Source organism: Rhipicephalus sanguineus, chromosome 1 (assembly GCF_013339695.2).
Source record: "Rhipicephalus sanguineus isolate Rsan-2018 chromosome 1, BIME_Rsan_1.4, whole genome shotgun sequence".
Lineage (NCBI taxonomy): Eukaryota > Metazoa > Arthropoda > Arachnida > Ixodida > Ixodidae > Rhipicephalus > Rhipicephalus sanguineus.
The window spans coordinates 144,698,861-144,726,005 of record NC_051176.1 but is presented as its reverse complement, the minus strand read 5'-3'; the positions used below and the strand labels follow the sequence as shown (position 1 = coordinate 144,726,005).

Sequence of the window (27,145 nt, the reverse complement as noted above, 5' to 3'; positions counted from 1 at the left end):
TTCAGATCGGAAGGTGATAGGACAGAAGGCCACTTAGCTCAGGCACATGGCGTCTAAAAGTTCTTCCATCAATGCCACAAGCCGAAAAACAAAGAAATAAAATATAGAAAATATCTGCATCCTTTACGACATGCGCTGAAACCCGCTGTGGACACCGCGTAGTACTATAAGGACAGGCTTTCGAAAAGAAAAAAAAAACTTTCGCTGGCCCGCAGTAAAGCAGCGTGTGCACCCATTTCCTTTTTAAACATAGCCTTTCTTCTTTTTACTTTTTTCGCAGAAAGTTGTTGACGCCTTTGTAAGCGTGCAAAAATAATGTAGCTCCTGAAGAAAACAACACATCCTCGTCCGCATTGGTTTAGGCTGGGGAAATATGACGCAAACATCACACTTAAAACTGCCAAATAAAAAGGAAGGATGAAGAAGAGAGAGAACCCTTTATTGAAAGGCAGGTAATTTAGCTGGCGTTTAGAAATCGCTGACATGCTCCTCTGCTTGGGGAAGGGGAGAAGGGAGGAAAAGACGGGAGCAAGGAGGCGCGAAAAAAAAAAACAAAGTAAAAAGTGTTAAAAAAGGGGGGAAAAACAAAAGTCAGACGCTGAGTCTTCTGGCTATTGGGCGGGGGCGTGCGCTGGTAGAGTTCTTCATTGTGTGCATTATCCTACAATGATGTGACAAATTTCGCTGCACGAAAGGCGAATGACGGTGACAGGCAAGGTACAACGGAAGTTTGGCGCGCTGACCAATATTATACAAATATTATGTAAACAGAAATTTCATCGCAAGCCTCTGTTGCGTAAGACAGGCTAAAGGGCCTAAAACACAGTGTAATGCTAAACGTCTCTGTGTGATCGAAAGCATGCAATGTTCATGAGCGCACACTCATCGGCATACGCTCGACACACAAAGGAAATATGTTCCACGGCTTCGATTGAGTCACACTCGTTACAGCTGGACTTGCCACTTGACCGAAATGGTGCCATAAGCCGTTCTCATAGGCAGTGTTCAGACGAAGCCGATGGTACAGAGTTTCGAGATCTCGAGGATTTGGGTCGATTGAGTAAAGGAAAGTTCCAAATCCTCTTATTTTCTCCAGAAGCAAGTCTTTTAGCCAGTGGACACCGGCTCGTTGCGGTATTCTGACCAAGGAAAAAGCATATGAAGCAGCATGCGAAGGAATTCAATACCAAAATTATAGGCGAATTTATTTCACCAAACCCGATGCTTCCCAACTGACTACACGAGTGTGAGTGTGAGTGAACAACTTTATTGAACGATCCGGCAAAACAAGGAGAGGGGAATGGGGTGGTGGAGACACGAAAAATGGAAAACTGAGCATTAAACTTGACTTAATTATCTGCCTTTTAATTTCGCATTTGGCGTAATGCTCTCTCTCTCTCCCTCTTGCCTTTCCTCAAGGTATATAATTTCTCTCGTGTTTAGCCGGTCATGCCGACGCTATACAATCTAGAATAAGCAGATGCCACCCGTGTCTCAGACCCGAATGTGCGGACTCATAGGCAAGCCGAACTCACGAGCAATATTCACAGAAGTCGCCATGACCACTAACGTGACTCTCCTGCTTACACCCACCATATGCAACTGTTCGGAATTATGTAAATTTACTGCGAGCAGCAGTTACGAAATATATGAAATAAACCGATCGTTCGTAATCATTCATCTCGCTTCGGTTGTCGCGCGCCGCGGCGGCTGCATTTTCGATGGAGGCGAAAATGTGTAAGGCCCGTGTACTTAGCTTTAGGTGCGCGTTAGAGAACCCCAGGTGGTAGAAATTTCCGGAGCCCTCCACTACGGCGTCCCTCATAATCATATCGTGGTTTTGGGACGTTAAACCCCAGATATTATTATTATTGGTTGTCACGCGGCACTATGCACTTCAAGAATGACATAAAGGACAGCCGAGCAGGTGTGCACCTGAGGTCAAAGCAGCGATCATATAGATATCGAGCGTATGGTTTTAACAGATAGGCTACGGCTGGTGTGGAGACGTACGCGGGTGTTAACAACCACTGACAGTTTCCTGTCGTTTCATCTGGTGTATACACACCACGTGCCAAACGCAACATTATTTTAAGTACTGTTGATGTGGTTTATAGGAGATGTTGGTTCTTCTACTGGGACTCACAGACACAACTAAAATCACAAGAAAGATTGACCATATAGAAAAGCACAGGGGTCAGTCCCAAACATTTGCTAAGTTCCGCAAATGTACCACAAAAGTTACGGGAGGGCTTCTTTTTTAGGTCATGTGGGAGGAGTCTCTGAACGTGTCGAAGAGCCAGAGGGTCACGAATGGTGATATCTACAATTGAAGAGAACGAAAGATTCGGATGACTTCTGCGCCGGGGAAGTCAGCGTAAGTGACGTTCGGGTGCTCATCGGGAGGCCGAGAAAACAGTTTACATTTTGCCGACCCTGGAAACGCCATCCGTCTGTGGCCGAAGTAATGTTGTGCAGTCAGGTAATAAATATGTGTTGGCCAAAGACTCGGAGAAGCATGTCGGGAATCTCTATACAGAGAATAAGTTGTGCTGCCCGCCAAGCATAGATAGTACATCGCTATCGTTCAAGCCACTCTGCTTTACATTAAGGAAATAGCTCACTTTGTGCGGCATTGCTCGTTCACGCCGTGCCAATAATGGACACCGGGGTATTCTCGCGTTCTCTCCCTTCACATGTCCCAGAAACTTTCTAAAAAGTTGCCCGCGTGCGGCTGCCTACGATGACCTAAAAAGCGCGCCATCCACGAGGCAAGGACTGCCGACCCCCCGCAGCGTCTATGTGTCGAGCCGTCTGGTTACCACGTCGCTTAAAAATAAGAAAGGCACATTGTGTCGGCAAAGCCCTTTTGCTGTGAGACTGAAGGGATTAAATTGCCTGAGGGGCGCAAACAGCGCCCTAGCCGAACAAGTACCGCTATACGCTTAGTCGGTCGTACGAGCGTGGCGCAGTCGTTTCCAGATGAAATCGACACAGATGGATATTGTAGAGCTTTCTTTTTTATCGGGCACTTTCACCATTCCCTATGCGTAGCCGCTGAAGCCGCTGGCAATTTGTCAGTGTTAACCTTTCACAGAACAATGGCACGAGGCCAGATGCATGGTTTATCCTGCTGCATTCAAAGCCACATCTTAACAGACTGTCCTTGAGAAAGGGTTGTGGAGTAGCAAACGTGGTGAACACTTTTATCTAGTCGCCTAAAAACTTTAATTTCTGCATATAGTTACGTACAACAGTTATAATAGCTCTGCGAACGCTCAGTATATTAGAATATTCCAAGACAATTACCGTTTTGTGACTCGTTAATGTAAACCAAATTCATACTGCCCCATTCCACGACAAATTCTGCCCTTCCTGGTCGAAATGTGGTCACCCCACTAGTTAGACACGGATGCTGAATGAACGCGCACATTTGAGTTCGATAGGAAACTCGCTTAGCCGCTCGATCATATCCTTAGAAATTTTTTCGTGGCTGCCGCCATATTGCCTAGCCGGCGCCATCGCCGGTCTGGCAACCCACTGGCTTGTGCGAACCTCGGCGTTTGCATGGCAGGTGTACGTGCGGTTGCACTTGTAGTCGGTTTTTTTTTTTTTCGTTCTGTCGCGCTGAATTTCGTATGAAGTGATGCAGTCTAGAGTATGTGAGACGTCCTGAGGAGGTTTAATCAGTTGAGTGTCATGATGTTAATATACGGCGGCGCGAACGTGACACAAGTGGTTGATGCCGTATATATATATACGGCATCGGCCACATTTTTTAAGCGCTCAAATATCTCGACACGTTCTTGCAGGGCAAGTAAGTGCTGGCACCCTTCGGGGACACAATGCATTTTTTTCTTGGGCTGTAATCTTCGAGTTTTATTATTATTATTATTATTATTATTATTATTATTATTATTATTATTATTATTATTATTATTATTATTATTATTATTATTATTATTATTATTCACACTTTGTTTAGGCAGTCGCATCGGCCACTGCTCGTACATGCGGTCGTGCGTGAGCGCACAGTTTTCATTCTCGATTTAATGGCGCGGACGGCATCTGTTTGCTGCTTTCAAACTGTTGTCCATCATGTTTCTCGAGTGTCAATAAGTGACCGCTTATTACTCGCCCGTTTATTGCCCACACGTATGGACGCAATTACAGCTGCTCACAGGTGGGTGCTGGTACATAAAAAACGATGCTGATGTTGACATTCTTGTGCTCGTCTTCTTTTTTTTTTTTTTTAGAATCGCGAGATTTTGATTGGTTCTCGGCGACGCTGAGATGAGGATGGCTAGAAAGTTTCTTCTGCCGGTGAGACATGCAGTGCGCCCGTGCTGGAGCCTGTGATCGGCATCGGACGGCATCGCGCGCGCGCGCGCGTGTGTGTGTATGCGTGTGTGTATGTGTGTATGCGTGTGTGTATGTGTGTATGTGTATGTGTGTATGTGTGTGTGTATGTGTGTATGCGTGTGTGTGTGTATGTGTGTGTGCGCGTGCGTGCGTGCGTGCGTGCGTGCGTGTGTGTGTGTGTGTGTGTGTGTGTGTGTGTGTGTGTGTGTGTGTGTGTGTGTGTGTGTGTGTGTGTGTGTGTGTGTGTGTGTGTGTGTGTGTGTGTGTGTGTGTGTGTGTGTGTGTGTTAATAACTTGGTCTACCAAGTTATTAATTCTCGCTGTCATTCGCAAAGCTGACAAGCAAAATTAGGAGTTAAAGAAAGACTAGACAAGCTTAGCAACGTGGTTTCTGTTCCGTTACTTTCGACGAGAAGTAGCTATGCTGTATGTCATTGCGGGACTGGTCGGACACAGTTCTTGACCACTGACCGCGCAAAAGATTATCTTACTTAGGTAGTCAGAAAAAGTTGACGTATACACACCAAGCTATGAAAACTTTTTTTCGTTTTGTTTTTTTATGTTCGGCCTTCACATCTCATATCGTCTACGATGCACCCCGCTCTTTTACTGAAGTCAACCTCACCACAAGGATGCCGCCACGTCCTTTTCATGCCGTGATCATTGGATGTTCGGGATTTACAGGGTCGGTGCGGAGCACAAATTATATGCCGGTTAACCCGGTGCGAAGTGAGAGATTTCTCATCCACGTGAACACCGCTACATCAACTGCAGCGATCACTGTGTTGAGCCGAGCTACGAGGCTCATCATTCGACCAAACGCATCGTAATAATAACAATAAAGGAAATTGAAAACAACATCGGCGACTTAGGCAGGTAAGTTAGTTCACGAGTGGCGCTTAGATGTTTCCCACTTTACCGGGCATGGCCGTACCTGACCGCTTACATATGTTTGTTCGCCAATGTGGCCATATCCGATTGCCATTTGACTGCGTGGAGTACTGGGCATTCGCGATATATTGCGGCAGTTGCCGATTTATAACCTGTAACGTAACACAAACGATGTAACTTAGAGTCCGCAGCCGCAAACACTGTGCGTTTGGTGATGCACGTCATATACTTCTTCGGACAGCAGTTTCATTTTTCTGCCGTTGTTAGTACAACCAAAAACGGCACAGTGGTTTCCCGTCGACCTATTTCTGGCTGACATCGCAATAAAAGAGAAATAATTCTCAGGTCGATGTCAAACATGCAAAAATTATCCGACAACGCCACACACCCAAGCACCAGCACGCACACTCCAACCCGCCGCGCACATTTCAGAAAGGAGGAAAGCGCTGGTTGCCGGACCTGTCCTCCTCGCCCAATGAAAAGGTCTATAGGCGTAAGCTTCATTGAAAGAACAAAGCTCCCTCCACATATGTGCCAGTCACACTATCATAGACGCTGTCCTGATGCGTATGTCTGCAACCAGAAGTACGACTGAGAAGAAAAATAAATTGCCCTCAAGCAGGACTCGATCCCACGACCTGGAGGACCTAGAGAGGGGCAGGGGGGCAGGAAGTGGGGAATGCACATAAAAATATAAAAGAGATGTATACAAATAACTGACATCACGGAATATAAAAGTCCACGGTATACCAAGCAGCGTCGGGTTAAAATCATGGAATATTTCATGCTGAAACTAAAACCCGAGCGATGTTAGCCGAGTTCCCTTTTCTTTTCCTTTTTATTTATATATTTGTATTAATTACGGCGTCAGCATAATGCACCGGCTTACTACTCATATAACCTCACTTTGACAGGTTTATTCCTACAAGGCAAGCCACTATGAATCCACGATCGTTGAAGCAAATTACTGGCGCATCATCTATAGGTGAATGATGCGGAAATTAGGCGTGTGTCCGCGCTCTGCGTTCAGCGCGCCTCGCGTTCGTGCGGAGCATATTTCAGAGCTTCCGCCGCCGCGGGATATCCCAAACAGAGTTCACTGCGCTGACAAGTAGGAAGGCTCGCTGGAGCGGCCGGTCGCCCTTTAGTGGCTCACACTCAGCGTAGCCCCCAGTGACGCCCCGCGGGGTCGCCGATCGCCGCGGAAAGCGAGAGCAGCGAGCTCGGATAAAGGTGAACGCGTCGACCTTCGCCTGGCGGGCGTCTCCGGAGGCGGCAGCAGCCACTTCCCTTTCCTGCGCGACCTGAACGGCCGACCAGAGAGCGGCTGCCACACCGCTGCTGCCACAGAAGCTCCCACGGCATGGCTCGCCTGCGCAGCGCCGAGCCGCTCCTCCGGCCACTGCTACTGCTAATCATGCTTCTGCGGCCGATGGCCCAGGCCGAGGCAGCGGCGAGGAAGGACTCCGGAGCCGACCCCGCTCCAAGAGGCTTCGGAGCTCCCTCCCTGAAGGCCGCTCCAGGATTGCAGCCTGCCCAGGACCCGGAAGGAAAGTCTCTGCATTCCGAACTCATCACATCGCTCTACCGTAGGGATCGTGGCGATGCCAATTCATCGGCGTTAACGGCGTTCCGCGCTCCAGAGGATGCCACCGACGACCCTCCACCAAACCGAGATCCCACCGCATCGTCGCCTGAGTCCCGGAGCACGAGCCAGATTCTCGATGCGGAGTCTAAAGGTCCGACTCTCCGAAGCTCAGCTGAGGCCCTGGTCCAAACTTCTGTCGAGACAATGGCTTCGAGCAGCGCCAGTCCGCAAGACGCGAACCAGGAAGAGACGGACGGGGAACAGCCGGAAGGAGAGCTTGGTGAGTCGGCGACTACAACCACGGAAGCTCCTCCCGCGGGCGGCTTTGACCTGGAGTCGAACCTGCGCGCTGTCATCGAGCGTATCTTCAAGGAGGCGCTGCCGCTCGTGTACCGCTTCTCTACTGGCGCCGGCTCCTCTCCCGATTGCATGGGCGCACTATTCAAGTGGGTTCTGGCCATTCGCAGGCTCGAACCATGGGCTCTCAGAAGTGAGTTATCGCTTTTTGCGTCTACCCAATGCAGATATTAGAAGTGTGCCGGTCGGTAGTATTTCCAGCTATAGTCATGATTGTTTCTCCTGTTCCTAGGCAAAGCACGTCTGGTGAAGAAGCCACGCGTCAAAAGAGCTCATACCTTCTTTAGACTAAAAACTAAGAGCTTAAAACTCTGTTGCCTGAGCCATTTCCAGAGAACACACTGGAAGAAAACTGAAAAAAAAAATAATTCTGTTTCCGCTTCCTGGTTGTCGAGGCTTTTAGCGTTTATAGACGGCCGCTGTTCGTTTAAATAGCTTGCTTTCGCTTTCTGTTTTCTGTGTGATTACAGTTCAGTCCTCTTGCCGGTGTACACAGTACGATGCTGCAACTTTACAGCGTTAAAGAACTTATTGAACACAGCCTCTTATTCCTGTCGTACTGCGACGCATGCGACAGCGACGAAAAACCGCTTCGGTAAATCCAAATGCGCACGCGGCAACGTTAATGCCAGTATGGCCCTGCAAATGCTACAGCTCTTTGCGCTAGTTTGCTTAAATTGCCATAATATGCTATATAGTATAACATGACACGAAAGCGTTAACGTAATATAAGTAGCGTAACATAAAGTTTCTCACGCAGGCTTTCTTGGTCTTTTTTACGTTGGCATGAACTGCAAGAAACAAGAGCTACCGGTTATAAGTTAACTTTGTGGGGCATACTGCTACATGCGAAACCCTTGAAAGAAGATGTCTATAATCAACCAATACTAAATTTCTGAAGTCGTTATTCTATAACTTGCCACTCTCATGCAACATTTTCGTTTATTTGCATTTTTTACTTTAGCAGCAAAGGACTGCAGGAAGATTTAAAAAAAATTAGTAAAAATGTGGTAACTGTTTTTGTTGCTACCTTTTTGCTAGTTTATACTTGCGAGCTTTGTTTAAACGCCTTTCAACACTGACTTCGGCGAGTTCACTTGAAGGATGGTTGCGATAGTGAGAAAGCAAACTTTGTTAAATAACGTGGTAACCACAGGGCGTGTAGCGCAATAATATTATGGGCATATGAATTCCCGTGTCCATTTATGACCGCACATAGTATACATGCTTGTCACGAAGTGGATTTACTGTGTTCGCAGCAACAGATATCAGGCGACTATGTAACTTAAACTGCCGACTCTCCAATAAAAAATCCTATGCACGACGCACATATTTCCGACCTCTTTATTTGTACCTGAAAAACGCCGAGAGACATCAGGAGGTAAATAATACAGAAATCAGGTCCAACAACAAAAAGAAAGAAAAGTTTTCCCCCGGGGAAGTATGCTCATCGTATATTTGGTTTCTAACTTTTCGCTAAAACTAGAATGACTATAATACTGCGTTTACATTAGTAACATATATCTTCAGTACGACTGCGCAACGAAGAAACACGGACAACAGATAAAAAGACACACTTCCCTCTGTTGTCCGCGTTTTTTCGCTGCGCAGTCGTACTGAAGTTATGAATTACCAACTTGCCCAAAATGCTGCTCTCATTTAGTAACATACGCCTGCGTCAACGCATTAAAATCAAAACGGCTGATCGTGTCCATTTATTCGAAGTTTTGTATTTGCATCGTTCCTGGATGATTACCAAGTGAAAAAGAAAATTAGTTACATCTAAATTTCGTCACGTCTCAGTTGGATTCAGCGGCAGTCAATCTCCTGAGTACCGCGTCCTGTCCGCTTTCTGTCGTACGAAACATATCGTAAAAAGTACCTATCACATGTGCCCAGAATATCGTGCTATATACGAAAACATAACCAATCGTTTACGGAAATTCGTTAATAGAGATTTATAAGCGACGTAATTGTCATTTTATTAGATATCTTATTGCAATCAATTCCTTTGTCGTAGTTATGCGCTATACAATAACAGGATTTTTTTTTCCTTACTGAAGGGGCATTATCGTATGCTCTTTCATGCGCTAATGCCCCTTAACAACTGCCGAATGCTGTTCCTTGATTACAGCTGCTCCTGACATCGCAAATAGCGCCCATCGTCTGCAAAATTATTTTGTATTTCCTTCTCGCGTTAGTAGTAACTGTTTCTTTAGATTTTGCTAAGAATACCGTACGGAAGTACACCAACAGCCGCATATGTATGTCCACTGATTTGCGCGAAAATGTAAGCACCGCTAAGGCGCTGGGAGCCCATATACTTAACCTAAACTCCATGGACAATCGTTCCCGATGAGTGCGCATTACGTTTCGAGCTCAAAATTGCTCTCGTTAACAGTTCATTTTTCCCCGCAATGTGCCACCTTATAGCGGCAGTATTCTGCTGTTGATTCATTATAGCATACGTAATCTACATAGGCTTCGGTATGACAGTGTCCAGTACTATGGCCATTGCTAAATTTGTCGAAGTAAAATGCAGCCAGCAATCCCCAGCAAATATATACCTGGTCATTGATAAAGAAAAGGAAGAACAGCTCGAGTTAAACCTATTGTGCCTCAGCGGTCCTGAGTTATGAAGTAAATGATGCGGCAACGTTTAATGGTGCCCCTGACACAATGTGGTACGTCTATGTCCAACGTTCTGCATTCCAATCATTTTATTTATTTATTTATTTATTTATTTATTTGCCCCCATCGTCGTTTCACTTGTTTAGACTTACACTGCGAGATATATGATACATGAAATGTTCCAACCTTTTCTTTCCTGAATACGCGCCACACTCATGCTCCCTTGACTGCTTTTGCCATCTTTTCGTCTGTACCTCGCCGCTTGGCTCCACCTCACTGCATCTAACTCGTGCTCTGCATGTTATTTCCTTGTTCTCGTCATGGAAGCGTGAATGGCGAATGCGTGGTTTTGCCCGTAGAGACCACAACAGGCTATATGTATATTAGTGACGCCGCCACGAGGATTCGTGGCGGCGTCACTATCCAGTTTCCTCTTAAACTTATGTACGCCTAAAACGAAACGCTATCTTGGTGTAGAAAATAAAGGGAAGCAAAAACTTTTACAGCGCGGTTTCACCTATAAGAACATACGTTGCCCCAGTGCTGCAGGACTATAGTTGCGAAATGTGCTGTCATCTCGAAGATGCAGGCGTATAGGTAAGAACGTGCAAGCGGGGCTTCGTGTACATTCATGGCCAACAGCGTAACGCTCCCCAAATGTACGGTACAGGACAAAAGGCGTGAAACACCTGCCAAAGTCAAGAGGAGCCGTCGGCACACGGAAGACGCAGATGACAGACGACGGTATTTCTCGTTCCGTGTTTGTGTCTGCCGTATCTCCATGTATTTTTGTCGCGCTTATACGCGCGAACCTCTATCGCGTCATTTATGCACACGCACAGTCATAAATGTCCAGTCGTATATACGTCAAGTTTGTGTTGTTGCCTGGCCCGTGTTTCATACTGCGTTGACACTTTACGACGCTCTCATTCAAGTGTACCCGGAAAAAGCTGAGTGTACAAATGCCCATTTGTCTCTGCCCTCTTGCGCAAGCCCAGCTTCACCCCGACTCTTGGGATGTTATTTTTCTTGTCGCCTCTCTCAAAATGTTCGCGTTGAGCCGTCATATGCCCCTTGTAGACAACAACGACTACTTACCAGGTGAGCCAACTCTCGCCAAGGCGTCTCCCTGCACAAGGTCAGTCGGCGCTGCCGACGCGTGCCGCGCTCGTGTCCCGAAGGGGTCACGCGAGGTTGGACACTAGTTTTTCACTCTTGCACGGAGATTGACGGGGCTGCGATCACACCCGTCGCGTCAACCGTCTCTATATACTGAGCCCCTGCCCAGTGACAAATGCAGATTTGTGACTTGCTCATCGACAAATCAAGCGCTGGTGCTAAAGCATATAATAACGAACAATCTTGTCTAACGGGCGATCTCCGCGATTACGGCGAAATTTTCCGTTTTTAAATGCGAAGCATTTCTTGGCGAACTTCTGCGACTTTGAGCGTATCTATCTATCTAGCCGCCCACGACTTTGTACTCTCCTGGCCGTTTCGTTAATCGAATGTATACGAAAATTGGTGTGTCATAACATGGCCTTATTACGAACATAAATGACAGGTCATACCATGAAAATCATGAGACACATGTCATGAACAGCATGATTTACATTCCACGGCCTTTGGGCTCTTGCGGCCGTTCCGTTAATTTCATATATACCAAAATTGGTACGGTGTGACAAGAGTTCATGACAAACATAATAACATGTCCTAACATGCAAACCATGACGCGCATGTTATGTGCAACATGATTTACATGACATGGTCTCGGGGCGCTCGCGGCCGTGTAAATGGATATATACGAAAACTGGTACGACGAGACATTTCTCTATGGCGAACATAACTGACACGTGGTAACATGAAAATCATGACATGCATGTCATGTACGACATGATTTACATGCCACGCTCATGGCGCACTCGCGGTCGTTTCGCTAGATTGATATACACCAAAACTGGTATTGTGCCACGTGACTGTATAAAGAACATGAATAACAGGTGATAGCATGAAAGCCATGCCATCCATGACATGTATGTCATGCTTTACATGCCACGCTCATGGTGCATTCGCGGCCGTTTCGCTTGCATAATATACACCAAAACTGGCACTGCGCGACACGACCGTATGACGAACGTAAGTGAGAGGTGGTAACATGAAAATCATGACATGCAAGTCATGTACGACCTGATTTACATGCCACGCTCATGGTGCGCTAGCGGCCGTTTCAGTAGATTGATGTACACCAAATTTGGTATTGCGCGATGTGACTGTATGAAGAACATGAATAACAGTTGGTAAGATGAACACCATGACATGCATGTCATGCATGTCATGATTTACATGCCATGCTCATGACGCACTCGTGGCCGTTTCGCTTGCTTGATATACACCAAAACTGGTATTGCGCGACGCGACTGCATGACGAACGTAAATCAATGGTGGTAACATGGAAATCATGACATGCAGGTCATGTACGACATGATTTACAAGCCACACTCATGATACATTCGCGGCCGTTTTCCTAGCTTGATATATATCAAAATTGGTATTGCGCGACGCGACTGTATGTCGAACATGAATAACAGGTGGTAACATGAAAACCGTGACATGATGTCATGTATGTCATGATTTACATGCCGCGCTCATGGTGCATTCGCGGCCGTTTCGCTAGCTTGATATATACCAAAATTGGCATTGCGCGACGCGACTGTGTGACGAACGTATATGAAAGGTGGTAACATGAAAATCATGACATGCATGACATGTACGACATGATTTACATGCCATGCTCATGGCGCATTCATGGCCGTTTCGCTAGATTGATATGCACTAAAATCGGTATTGCGCGATGTGACTGCATGAAGAACATTAGTGACAGGTGGTAACATAAAATCCATGATATGCATGTCATGCATGGCATGATTTATATGGTATATTCTTGGTGCACTCGCGGCCATTTCGCTCGTTTGATATACACCAAAATTGCTATTGCGCGGTATGACTGTATGACAAACATAAGTGAGAGGTCTCAACATGCGAATCATGTTATGCATGTCATGTACGGTATGATTTACATGCCACTGCCATGGTGCGCTTCCGGCCGTTTTGTTAACTGGATATATACTAAGATTGGTATGGCATGACACGAGTGCGTCATGAACATAAACGAGAGGTCATGCATTGTATATACCAGAATATGTGCTTCGTTGGCAGGGTGTATACTAGATTGTGCATGCATGCGTGCATGGCAAACATGCGATATATGGTGAACTAGATGCCATGGCATGAATGATTTCATTTGGCTCAAAGACAAACAAGGCGATGTATGCAGCTCTTTGCTGGCTGCTTCGCATTACATCGATTCCCACAATGCGTGGGATCTGCCGCATTTTTTTTCTTCAATTATCATTAATCTTACATAATTGAGCTGTCGTCTTTCGCTGGATGTGTAGAAGGTACATCACGGGCCATGTCTACTGGTCTTTATTGTTTTTGCATACGAAGGATTCATTTTAATTGCCTATGGTGCTATGGAAGAATAACAGGTACTTTATAACCTCAAGCGAAGCTCCGTTTTTCATACAACTTCATTACATCTCCTTCACATCACACGATTGGGCATTATGCCGCAGTTATTAAGCTTGGTGAAAACCGAGCATTATGGTCGCAACAGCCAGTATTAAGCCTAATGAAGCAAGCATAAATAACCAAGGGTCTAATCTTTGAAGAAAAGCTTTTCATTCGTAAGTGACCGTTGCCATTGGCTGGAAGCCTTCGTTAATATAATGTCAAGCATCGGGATAGCCAGGAACTTTCTCTTAAAAACAATTCTGACGTAAGAGGTATTTTGTGATTACGAGCCCTTAAGCAGCCTTAACTATCTCTCTTATTTTTTGTGCTCTCAGATGTACATCATTTCGACACCTAGGCCCGTATTTTCAGAAGGAGTTCTTGCGCCTGAACCGTTCGTGAAAGCAAATGTCAGCCAATCCTGACGCAGGATTTGTCACTAGAGAAAGCGACAGGCGAATGGAAGTGAACACTAAGTACGAACTAAAAGCTTTGTGAATTTGGCCAGTGATGACAAAACCTTTCTTTCATAAGGACGTTTTCTCATTGGCCAGTGTTTGGAAAACCGCCACACCTATTAGCGACGGTCGTGATAACGAGACGACCGCCAAAGATCATTTCTGTGAACATGAGCCCGTAGAGAGAGAGGGGGGGGGGGGCAAAGGAAAGGCAGGGAGGTTAACCTAGTTGCACCCGGTTTGCCACCCTATTGGGGGGGGGGCGGTAAAGGGAGGAAAGCAGGAGGAGGGAAAGAGAGGACAGCTAATACGCTCGCACGCATAGTAGCGTTCACCGTACATATCCACAAGGTTTCAAACTGCGAACTGTTACTGAGTGCGGCTCTACTGCGATTGTCTTACCTAAAGTAGATTGAAATCCATGCTGTTAACGAAGGCTTGCACTCTAAGAAAAAAAAGAGTATGCGTGACTCTTTTCGGAGAGTTCTGACTTGCCACGTATAGGACTCTCTTTAAATAGTCATGGTGACTCTCTTGGTGGGCCAGGGTCGGCTCGCTCTAGGAGAGTCCCCTGACCCTCTAGGAAGAGTGCAAAGACTCTCATCGGGAGGATCACGTTACCACTCATAGGGAATCAGACGACTCTTGCCGGTAACGCTCCTAGGGGAGTCAAGGGACCCACACCGAAGCATCAAGCGACTCCACAAGTATTTTAAGCTACTCATTTGATCCTTGCTCTACCTTTGCGCGACTACTGTTGAAAATAGTGGAGTATTCATTTTAAGCAAGTCGAATAATACTTGCCGTTCTGCCCAGCGACTGTAAAAAAAGAGTAGTTCAGTTTTAGCATTATTTTAATAAAACTCGTCAAAACAACACATATTTTCCAACGAAGTTATATGGAAAGCGCGAAAAGGTGGTCTGTGATTTCCAATTAAGAAGTTTGGGTATTCCTCATTTACATGCTTCTATGAGTATAGCCAACTAAACAGTGTGACTGTAATGTGCACAGTGTCATATGGTGCTAAATGAACAGCAGAAATCGCCATCATGTTTCCATATTTATTCCTTGTGATTAAGAATAAATAAATAAGTGGTGACGGCTTGAGGCATCAGACTTGTGGCTTGCTAGGTTGTCGCTCCTGTCCAGCGTCAGCACCACGAAAAACGGTATCTGAAAAGCAGAACGTGATATTATGATGAGAAAATGAAATTGCAGTGAAAGTTTGCAAAACCTACACAATAAGTGGTTCACACAGACATAATAAAGGCTAACAACAAAACAACAAAGCACATCCTCCGGCAGCCAGGGGCATGCCGTGAGCGGTTATTGACCGCACGTTTTACAAACGTAACCCATCCTTAAATACTCAGGTAAACAGATGCGAGTACTAGGGCTCGAACGACACCCAGCGCGTGCGTACGCCGTCTACGTCGAGATCAGACATGTCATATGCTAGAATTAGCGCACACAACTCCCACAATCACGTACACTCACTCGATTTTGTTATAGCGCCCAACGTCATCGCAGTGTATGCAAACCACGAAAACAGCAAACAGAAACGAGGGAAAAGAGTGCACACCGGCGGCCGCAACAACGCGCGCCGTCGAAAGTCTAGAGCTTTTCTCACTTTACCGGCGAGGCGTGTCCAACTTCAATGACTACCGCGTACATTCTGGAAGCCACCGTACTATATCTGCACCTCAAACTACCGTCTTTAAGCCAACAAAAACCATTACATATAGTGCGTCTGAGCGTTCTGTACACAGGCTTTTTTTTTTTTTTTTCGCGCTCCCACGCGTGGAAGCACGCCGCACACTCAAGGTCGATGGAAATGTTATTATGAAGTAGACTAAAGTGCACCTCAAAACGACATCTTGCACCTTCAGTAGTGCAGACACGACGTGCGATCAGCAAGAAATGACCCTCGATTATTGTTTGCATCGCTCACTTTATATGGGATCTGGTACAGCAACGCGCGTAACGGTGGCAACTCGTTAACTGACAGCTTTAGTTGGGCATCCGCAACAGCCCCGCGGATACAGGCTACTGTTGGAAATGGCGGGCAGATTCCGCAGAGCTGCTGCAGACGCCCAGCTAAAGCTGTATAATTAGTACCTACGAAAGCAGTACACTCACCGTTTACTGGCGCCTGTTGTCGGTGTCTGCAGCTCCATGAATATTCCGCCGTCCAAGCGTCACTTCGTGCACGGAGCCGGCTTCAATACCACCGAAGACGCGCAACCAACTCATCCACGCAACGCATTCCAATAGACCGGGAGACTGAGACGACTGAGACATGGGTGTTCTCTGACTGAGAGAGGAGAGCGGCGCGCCACCTCGGCGCCAACCCCGTCTGCGTCTGCGTCGCCGAGCAAGGCGCCACAACGGCGCCAAAGGGCGAGCGTGCGATATGTATGGCGTATACGGCGGCTCTTCCGTATACCGAAGCCAATCGAAACGCGCTTCAGGAGGGTCCAGTGACTCCTTCCCAAATGCGAACTCTTTTTTTCTGCCTGTACCTTCCAAAAGGGGTCAGATGGACACCCGAAGGGAGTCACGGTTCCATGACCCTCTTTTGACTCTCTTTTTTCTTAGAGTGTGCAAGGACTGGCTCCAAGGAATCCAGAACTTGCAGTTCGCTTCGCGCTGATGGAGTTGTCATTCTATTGAGGAGTGTGCGCATCGTGCTTATCAGTGACCTCAACACAGCAATCACACGTTGGTCTTCGTCGCGAAGATCATCAGTGGAATCTTGCGCCAATGGTTGTAATGACGGTCACGCGACGTCCACCGCCGCTTTCATCGCCTTTGTGTCTTTTCAGCTCTCCGAATGTAACGCGTTGGTTGGTGGTGGTGGCGACAGTGGCGGTAGCAGTCGGCAAAGGGAATTTCGGTGGCCCACTGGAGCAGCAGATCGCGGAGACGGTCCAGATTGGGCAGCCCTATTCTTAGACCTCCATCCGCGACGGGAAAATCGTTGTCGCTTTCTGACAATATCAGCGGCCTCTCTGTGGGTTGAGCCGCCCCATACACCGACCGTTTCAATACGCTCCATTATTAACGGGCAGTCTCTCGATGAAGCTTCATGAGATCCTTGGCAGTTGGGACATTTCAGGAGAGTTCCTCGGCAGAATTCTGCATTGTGAAGTTCTGCACACCCCACTCATGTGACCCATTTTCTCGCACTAACGGTACTGGAGTGGTTTTGGTGGTAACGGACGAACTACGTGACGAAAATTCCCTACCTTACGTGGTGGGCCTGTACGTATTTCTTCATGAATGCGGACTCAGATCCCGCATTCACGGAGCTCACTTTCTTTTTCGTCACCTGTGACCGCGACCACCGCGACGGTCGTTTTTTATAGCGTCAATTGCTAAAATGAGTGGAGGTTGCCCAAGTGCTGGCCAATAAGCATACATTCCTACGTAAGAAAAGCTTTGTGAATATGGACGTGTTTCTCTATAACTCTTCATAGTGTTTCCTGAATGCGACGCATTACACAGACACCCGAATAAAGGCATTAGAAAAGTATTAGACACGCACGCACGCACGCACGCACACACGCACGCACACACACACGCACGCACACACACACACACACACACACAAACGCGCGCGTTTGTGTGTTTGTTTTAATTTGTATCAGCGCACGCGCGCTGAAACAGAAGAAGCGCAAAGGTCTGCAAAATCATTTTAGAATTTGCAAGAATATTTATCCGCTTGTTGTATTACTAAGAGGATATATGTGTACAGTAACGATGCAAAATACAATACAATGTCTAGTCATTTAGAACTTCATATTTCACGTAGCTATCATACAATTAAACACCCTTAATTCACAAAAAATTTACATCACTGCTATTTGTGAGAGCATATATGCCAGCCAATCGCGATGTTGAACGCATTACCGAAGATATTAGATCAATAGCAAACAACACTTAAGAGCGGAGAGTTTCTGAGTTTCACCTCCTGGCTTTTAGCTATACGTTGGATGCATGATTTAATCCGTTTGTTCGAATGAAGTCCATAACTAGAATATATTCTGAGCTGAAGCAGCCGCTTTCCGCCTCTTATTATTTCACGTCCAATTTTATTTTCCGTATTGAATTTACGTCGCCTTTTGTTATACTTGTTGAATTTCTTTCGCTAACTCGTCGTTCCGCTGCGCTGAATATCCGTGCAGTCCGATTTTATTTTTTATTTATTTAGTACATACTGCAGACCCTTAGCTCCAAGCAGGTGGGCGGTTTCAATAGGACGTGGTTGATACAGAAAGTGACATAACAATTTGTTCAGTGTTGGTGTGAGATGCAGTCATATCAAATACAAAGGCGAAATGAAAAACTATTTCATAATTAATGCGAATAACGGCGGAATGAAGAAAAGAAAGGATACTACATGTCAATACTACATGATATTTACGATTGCAAAAGGAATAAACACAATAATAAATACATAAACACAATAATAAAAACAAAACAACAACAAAAACATTTTCGCTATTGATGGCAAAAAACGCAAAAATGCTCTGCAATCAAAATATGTGGTAACTGAAATGGTGAGACAATGCAATTTTCGTGTGGGAGGAACGGTGAATGTGAAGGAGGAATAAATAATAAGAGGATGTCTGAGTTATTTCGTTCCAATTTGTGACCGTGCGTGGAAAATAAGAGCATTTATAAGCTTCTGTTCTGCAGAAATAATGTCTTCATAAGGTACTTCACATTTAGCGTTATTTTAGATAATGCTCGTTTGTTTAACTAACAGTGTAGTTATTGTACCCTAACTGTACCCAAATTGCTAAATTCTCATTTTTGTTTCGCTCTGTGTATTTCTGTTTTAATGTTGCAACAAGTGTATTTATTGCGGATTCTTGTCGTGTTGCTGCTGGTATTGTGCGGGGAGGTGGGACCAGTCAAGCTGCCTTTAAGCAGCTTCTATCCCGCCACCCTTGCTATTTATCCATGCTGCGTACATACGTGGTAATTAACTTCAAACTTGAAGCTTCATTTCTTCCTGTGTGTGTCGTCTTGATTTTCGCGCTGCTTACTTTCATGGATCCATACCAACTGGCCCAACTATCTATACACTTCTTCAAACTTCAAAGTTAAGCTTTGTGTCGCAAAACCTCTGTACATGACGCGTTGCCCTTCGATGCTATATACTTTTACGGTACTATAAGAGCTATAACTGCGCAGCTCAGGATGCCCGTGGTTTCGCTTACGGCTTCACCGTTTCCTCCTCGTATGCAGTATGACTCGGAGCACACGCAAATACACTACTCTGTCTTCATTGCGAATCGCGCCGTCGCAGACATAAATCAAACCGCAAACAGCTACACCGTAGGAAAAAGTTGGCGGAATTACTGTATATAAGATTAGCCTCTGCGGAGCACCGTCTCGTTCCTGTAACCGCCATTCTTTGTGCTAGCGCGAAACGTAAAGAACGCACGACGCTTTCCGCTACACCGCGCCACGACGTAACCGACAGCAGAGGAAGCTCCGGGCGAGCGGATATCTCGCGCCGTTGCGTGTCGGTGCATTCCGAGGGTAGCCACAGCAAGCCACACCGTAGACACCGTCTAATCATTCAAAGGCCGGTGCTCCGGCCTTTGAATGATTAGACGGTGTCTACGACGGTGATAGAAAGCACCGGTGTTCCGGTGCTTTCTATCAGACATACAACCGGGCGATTAGTTCCCCTCCTGTTTGTTTGTTTTTTTTCTGCCTCCGCATCATAAGTCAGGGCAAGGAACATCGCGATGACAACTCACAACCGAAAACTGTGTGAAACCGTGTAATCACAACTGCCGGAACACGCCTGAAGTGCAGACATTATACGCAGCGCTGAAAGAAAAAAATCACCGTATCTCCGCTAATGTGAATCATGACGAGTGGCGAAGCACTGGGTATCGTACCGGTATGTCACTGCACGTCCCCGGCACGCTGCCACTGCGAATGTAAATTGACTTACATAATGTGTATATATATATACAAACGTATTTATTTGGTCCCTCTTTAATTCTCTTCTATTTTATTCCTCTTGTTATAATTCGTATATCGTCTTGAGTTATGGATTCCGTTTTCCCTTCATTACTGCGTTTAGAAAAAGTTTATTTCATCGTAGGACGCTACGAACACTGGGAAACAGTGTCCGTACAACAAGAACATTAACATATACAAATGACTGAGCGCAATATACATAAAACGTTTTAACAGCTGCTTTGTGGTCTGTGAAATGGAGAGCCAATGGTCAAACTGACGGCACGACACCTTCCACATCCCACTGTCCACATCCTTCGGAATTGTGATAGCCAGATTTGTTGATTTCGGGAACATAGTGCCTTCTATTATTATTCGAGTTCATTTTTATTAAGATATTTCAAGCATGTTTTAAGTGCTGCATATGACTCCTCTTATCTGAGACTTCATAATCGTGATCGTAATCGCAACTTATAATTTGTATGTCGTCGTCAGTTCTGGATTCCGTTTTCCTTTCATTTCGTTTTCGTTTTTCGTTGTGCAGTTGTTCAGTTTCGATTTCGGTTTTGTGTAGCGTGACGGACGTCGACAAGGTTAGGCCCCAAGGAGCTTCGCCCCTAAAAAATGATAGGCTCGTACTTCCACAGTCCCCATACTCCCAACCAAACATTGCTATCCTTCTACACTGTTCTTTTTACAGCGAAAACTGTTATCAGATCACAGCGGTAGTGGGGTAGTTGCCCACCGCCCCCACCGGTGTCCGTAACCGCTATCGCGCGAAATAAGAAAAAATGAAATGAGAAAAAAATTCTAGAAACGTCGGCCACTCTTACTGACTATCATCATCAACCAAGCATTAGCACATTTAACAGCGGGTAAGGTTCCGTGCACTAAACCTCGCTTTTCAAGATGAAGCGATGACGTCAACCTGGGCGACAGGTACCACCGGTGGTGGCTGTCTTTCTTCGCTTACACATACCACCTACCTAGCCATTGGTAAATAGTCACTCTGTGCTCTCGGCTATGGCTCTGGTGACAGTGATGGTGTCTGAAGCCCTTATATATTACAGCTAAAGTTGTTATGAGATCACAATAAGAGCCGATTTTGTCGCCGTAGTTACACGCCGCCGCCGCAGCTGGTGTCCGTAACCGCTGTCGCGAGAAATAACAAAAAAAAAATGAAATGAGAAAGAACTTCTAGGAACAGATGGGATTTGAACCCGGGCCCTCTTCGTGGCAGTTGAGTATTCGACCACAAAGCCATGCTGGTGCTTGAAACGCCTTTGCAAAAACACCCTATACAGGTGCCATGCCGGGCAAGGAATCTCGTTAACATATGTAATATGGCGTTGTAGAAGAGTAAAATAACAACCAGGCGTCACGCAATGCGAATTGCGCTACGAGTAGGTCGTTAGATGCGTCCAATCAATCATAAAAGGATCAGCTATAATTCTTCAGCGTCATCAGCCACAGCACAAACAAAGTACACATATAATGCCTTACAGATGTGTAGCGGGTACCTCGCTTATCTGCAGAATGACGAATAATGGCATAGTGGGTGCTTCCCTACTTCATGAAAGTTACAGTTGTTTATGGCGTAGTGGGTACCTTGCATGTGTACTTGCATTAGTTGCCCCAAGAGGGTCTACAACGGGCTCTGGAAAGGCCGCTCTTCCAGCTTTCGCTGTGACTGTGCTGCGTGTTCTGCGCAGGCCTGGCGATATAGATATTTTTTCTCGCTGTATAAATTATTCAGAATGTAGACAATTTTTTTCTGCATGTCTCCTGCTCTAACACTGGTGCGAAGATTGCGCTTGTGTACACAGCTTTGCTATGAGTTGCTTTTCCAGCTATCTACGTACTTGGGCATATAATTTTTTTTTCTGTGTGTGTGTGTGGGGGGGGGGGGGAGGCGGGGAGAGGACGAGGTTGCTTGTCTCTTTAGAGGCGGATTACTGCTAGACAGAGAGAGAGAGAGATAGAGGCATGGAAAGGCAGGAAGGTTAACTGGAATGGTTTGCTACCCTGCACTGGGGGGCGGGGATAAGGGGGTGAAAAGAGAGATAGGATAGAGATAAGAGATAGAGATAGACAGAATAACGCGCGCACTTTGGCGAGCACATCAACTCTACAGGTGGTCGCAGAGCCCTGTCGACTTTAAGTACTTCAACAACGCCTTCGTTGCCGTCTGCGTCACCGTGGCACATGTCCATGGTCCGAGAACCTTCGCTGCGAAAAATGGCCTTGAGTCCAGTTAGTTTAGTAACATCCGGAGCGGATATCGCTGGGTCGCATAACGAGCGGAACTGCACAGGACGTGTTCAATTGTCTCTTCGGTTCCGCAGAAGTGGCATGTAGACGTGTGAGCCATCCAGATGCGAAACGAGCACGCCTTTGTGAACGCAACGGTCATTCAAAGGCGGCATAATAACGTCGCATCGGAGCGGGAAATTCGTGATGGTAGTTGCAGCTTCAAAGAAGGATCGAGATCGTGTAGGTGACACTTTTGGAAGCTAGGAGATGACCAAAAATATTCTGTAAAATGTGTTGTGTGCCACCGTGAGGCATGACTCTCGCAAACTCATCCCTTTTGCAGCGAACCAAGGTGCAAAAACTCCGCGCCCGCGTGCCGAGAGGAACAGAACATTGTTCAGCTCTTTCAATGCGATAGCGTTAAAGAGTCCGTGTAACAGAAAATGCGGTGTAGGCGTTGGCGTCAGGGTCGGCGTCGGCGGCGTTGGTTGTGAGCAAAAAAGCGGCGTTGTCCGTGAGCGAAAAATCCCTATTATGCAAATAATTAAAATCAGGTGCCGGGCCGGTAGCGAATCCATGCATTCTGCGTGGCAGTCAAGTGTTCTACCATAGAGCCACAAGTGCTTGAAACTGCTTTCGAAAAATTCCCTATACAGGCGTCATGTCGGGCGAGAAGACGTGTTAACGGACGTAATACTGCGTGTCAGAAATGTAGAACCACGCCAGGCGTCACACCATGTGAATTGCGGAATGAGTGAGCACCCTCCAATTACAGAGGTGCTCAGCCAACATTCACAATCATCAGCAGCCACACCATAAACAAAGTATGCAGCCACGTAGGTGTACCTTCTATAGTAGAAGTACCTACGTACACGTAGGTGTACTTACTATAGCGATGTGCCTACTATAGTATAGGTACATCGCTGCTTCGCAAAATGGGTGAATTATGGCGTAGTGGGCACTTCGCAACGGCACTCGCAGTACGCGCCCTCGGAGAGTTTACAACGGCAAATGTTACGCGCACAGACGTTCCTTTCCTCGCTGCACAATTGATGTGTCCTCCACCGAGAAGCGAAGCACGGCAAGCGAAAGAGAAAGCGATGCGAGCGGCGCCCGAAGTGCTGTTGCGTTCCACTCAGCTTAACCATCCTCCAATTTCAAACGCCGTTTAAATTTTCAAAATTTTTATCGCATCTGACGTTCACGGGAATTTTGTAGTGATGCCTCCAGCCGAACAATAAATTTGGCGAGTTTTTTGTCATAAATAAACACGCTGGAAAGTGTGGTAGCTTCGGTTGCCCTGTATATATGCACATACATATACAGTAAATAAACTTATTTGATAATTGTGCCGCATATCATTCCACAAGGTTTACACATAGACGACCCTGTTTTACATGCATGAACAAGCCAGCGTAATTTCTGACGGTGAGCCATGAAACACTTGGCCCTATATTTACACCGTTAATGGTTACGCTATGCGGTTACGACAGCTATATCTGTATAACGTTTAGCAACAATTTTAATGTCCTGCTCGGATTTGCAGAGCGTTCAAAGACATTTCCCAGTATACTTCTCGGCTGCGGTCAACCTTCGTCGATCTCTTTCTTCCGTTTGCCCTGTTCATTGATTTTACTAGCTTTAATATTACTGTCGTTTATTGCTTCTTGTCAACGGCGTCGACATGCTCACGAGGACTAAAAATTGTGAGGGCGAGAGGAAACTTTTAGATGAGTAAGTTGATAGTTTATCATGATAAGTTGTTGTCAGAGCGCGAAAAGAGAAGCTCATACACTCACACACTTTTTCACAGTACACACGTTACATGTAAAAATCTACAAATTTCACCACAAATACAACGTGTCATCGAAGTGACGTACAATAATCAGAATTTCTGTACGCCTCGGTGTTACAGTGTTTGTGGTGCTCGGCTGCTGACCCGAAAGTCGCGGGTTCGACCGCGGCCGTGGCGGTCGCATTTCGATGGAAGCGAAATTTTAGATGCCCGTGTACTGTGCGATGTCAGTGCACGTTAAAGAACATCAGATGGTCGAAATTTCCGGAGCCTTCCACTACGGCGTGACTCATAATCATATCGTGGTTTTGGCGCGTAAAACCCCAGATATGGTTATTAATGATCAGATTTCGTTGCAAATTATAATATCTAGAAAAACGAGGCAAGTGTTAGTAGTTAGGGCAAGACAGGGGAACATCGGCCAATAAGAGCAAAAATGAAAAACAAAAACATATATTAGCCTCTGTCCATCCCTTATCGGACTTATTTCAGCGTACTCGATGGAATAAGTCCTGATGAATAAGGCCCTGATGGGGGTCATCGCAAGATAGAAAAAAATCGCAGTATTGTAACACGTGAGCATGACAAATAAAATAATGGCTCGACTGCATCGCGTGCGAGTCTCTTGCATGTGAAGCTTGCGTACCCCAGATGTACGGGGACTGTTATACGATAGGGTCTTTCACTCGTATTGCTCTTATATATCTTTTGTTGTATCACCTAACCCAAAAATGTCTCACTTTTTCGTATAATATTAACCAAATGAAAAGTGGCAGTCGTCGCCAGAAAAAGGGCGACAACCTTATAAAGTGTTATGTAAAATAAAAGAAAAGCGAAAGTTCAAGCCCTTATAAGCACCACCGATGATAAACTGCGATTAATCGAAATCAGCGATGTGCTTGCCCTTTCCACGATAGTGGCTCCCTTCTTGCTTGTCAGACCAGCTATCGTGCACTATGTCGTTTCCGCAGCAGACATAACGAACGCATTGGTAAGCTCCATTCTGTTTATTCTCCCGCATAGACAAATAAGTTTGTCGACATGAGCCAGAAATGAATCTGCATACCATCTGTATGTATAGAGCTTTCTTGAGCTGCTCTACGGTCACTTTTGATAGTTAAGCGACGCCGCAGGTTGAACACCAGCACACGCCCAGCGACCCAAGTCGTCTACTAGTTTGGACCATTATAATGTGTGCTGGCTGCTGTCTGCCCGAGTAGACAACCTCAGTTACTGGGTGCGCGCCCGAATATACTTTGGTCATGGTTGTTACATTGGTAAGTGCCCATGCATGACCAAATCCCCAGAACGGATGTGTCAAAGTGGCACATGGGGTGTGTAACATTAAATATGTGAAAGCGATGGCACCCCATTCGGAACACACATTTCCACGTCGAGCGTGCATGGATAGCCATTGCAACGAAATTGTAGCCAGGGCATTAATGGGATAGAATGGGTCGCTGCGGAGTTTAAAATGGACTGCTGGTCACATTGTGGTTGACGTCTAGACTGTTATTTCGTGTGTCTGCTGATGGACCCATAATGTTTCGTGATTCACGAATGGCGTGCAAACATGCAATATGTTACAAAAGAGAGCAATTTCTGACTTCGAGAATCATTTTCGATGCTTTCTGCCGCAGTTATTTTGCCATAACTATATTATTTTCCAACGTTCTCAGTACTTCTGCCAGAAGTCCCATCTCTGCATTGACAAAAAGCTCCACGGCCGGGGAACCAAAAATAAGACCATTATCGTCCCAGATAGCATCGAAGTACTGAGAAGGAGACGAGTTCCTGTGCCTTTTTTGAGGCACACTCTCCTTCCCTCCCAACCCGCACACTGCCCTGCATCGTCTTCCGCTTTCGCTCGGTTTCATCCAGCGGTGCGCTTCAACGGCGCCAGCGAGCGATGCCGTCACAGTGTCTTCGCAAGGCGACGCCCCCGCCCATCGGTTCAGCTCGCGCACGCTGGCGCGCGCATACGACGCCGCGGCAACATCCACGGCCGTCTCGTAATACGCAACAACGGCGGCTCGCGTAACGGTGCGTGTATCGGTGCGTATACACAGAGACGGCCGAGAAGAGAGCGAGAGGGGTCCTCGCTTTACCGGGTTACGGTTCCGCGGCCGCCGCTCGTCATGCCGTTATGCAAGGGCCGCGAAGGAAGCGGGTCCGTTCCGAGGCGGCCGCTATAGGTCAAGGCTAGACGCGTGCGCCGGCTGCAGCGGTCGGCGGCTGATCCACTTTCTCCCTTGCATCACCGCGCAACCCCGATTCCCGGAGCCCGCTGGCGGCTACTTGGCTGCCGTGCGGAGCGCGCACTGGGCTCATACTCAAATGCTGGCTCTCCTTTCCGCCACGATTGCTTGTTCCGTCTTCGGCCGTCACGGAACCTCCGCGCGTTATTCGGCCGGCGCCGATTCGGCGCTGACACCGCGTCGTTTTGAGGACGTCTCCGCGACCTGCGGACGATATATCGCACAGCGACTTACCTACTCGTCACTGTGCGCACGCTCGTCTTAAATGATGCCGATTGTCCAGATGTGACGTAGGAGCAGCGTGGCCTAAAGAAAAAAATGACGAGGCGCGGTGACTTCTCACGAAAGGTAGTGGCTTTGTGATTTCCTAAAACGTGGTGATGAGTAAAATGATCGTAAGCATCGACGGCATTTCTAAACTATGCATAAAAATGCAAGTAGGCGAACATTTGACTGCACCCATTTCTCGGTGCCGAACTGCAAAGACGGCCGGAAAGTTTGCGGAACAAAGGCCTCCTACACGCGAGTACGAAACATCAGGTGTGTCTTACAGCAGCGCAGAAGGAAGTGTCACGCGTGCACCTTGCGTGACACAGACATGCTGCAGGCTTGGCGACTCGCACCTCTGCCTCTTTTATACCGGTTTCCCGGCCTGCTGTTTGCTTTCACCAGTATTTGTGCAAAGGCGATCGGGCGGAAAAATGGTTATTTTAGACTCTCTGGTTGAAACGCCACCGTTGCCACTAACCTTGTCCTGATATAACGTGGAAAGTTACGGGACTATAGTTGGCTGAAAATTTCATAGCAAGGTTTACATTCGTTCATGCTGCATTCATCCTTAAAGGGGTCAAAATGGGCGAGATAGAGACAAATGCAAGAACGTTGGCAAATACTTCGGCATTAGTAGCCTGTGCCTCGACTGTCATCAGACCCGCCGCGGTGTTCTTTTTTTTTTTTACTATTAATAAAATAATAAGTGAAGGAGTTGTTGTC

General features: G+C 46.5%; 1 protein-coding gene across 2 annotated transcripts in view; it reads left to right on the top strand.

Annotated features, from left to right (window-relative positions):
- The first annotated feature begins 6,578 nt into the window (after positions 1-6,578).
- Positions 6,579-27,145, top strand: part of LOC119399533 (nose resistant to fluoxetine protein 6-like) — a 90,376-nt gene continuing 69,809 nt past the window's right edge. For both annotated transcript variants that reach the window (XM_037666352.2, XM_037666345.2), the window contains exon 1: positions 6,579-7,331. In XM_037666352.2, the coding sequence (XP_037522280.1) occupies positions 6,617-7,331 (715 nt within the window). In that variant the 5' untranslated portion in view covers positions 6,579-6,616. The remainder of the gene's footprint in view (positions 7,332-27,145) is intronic.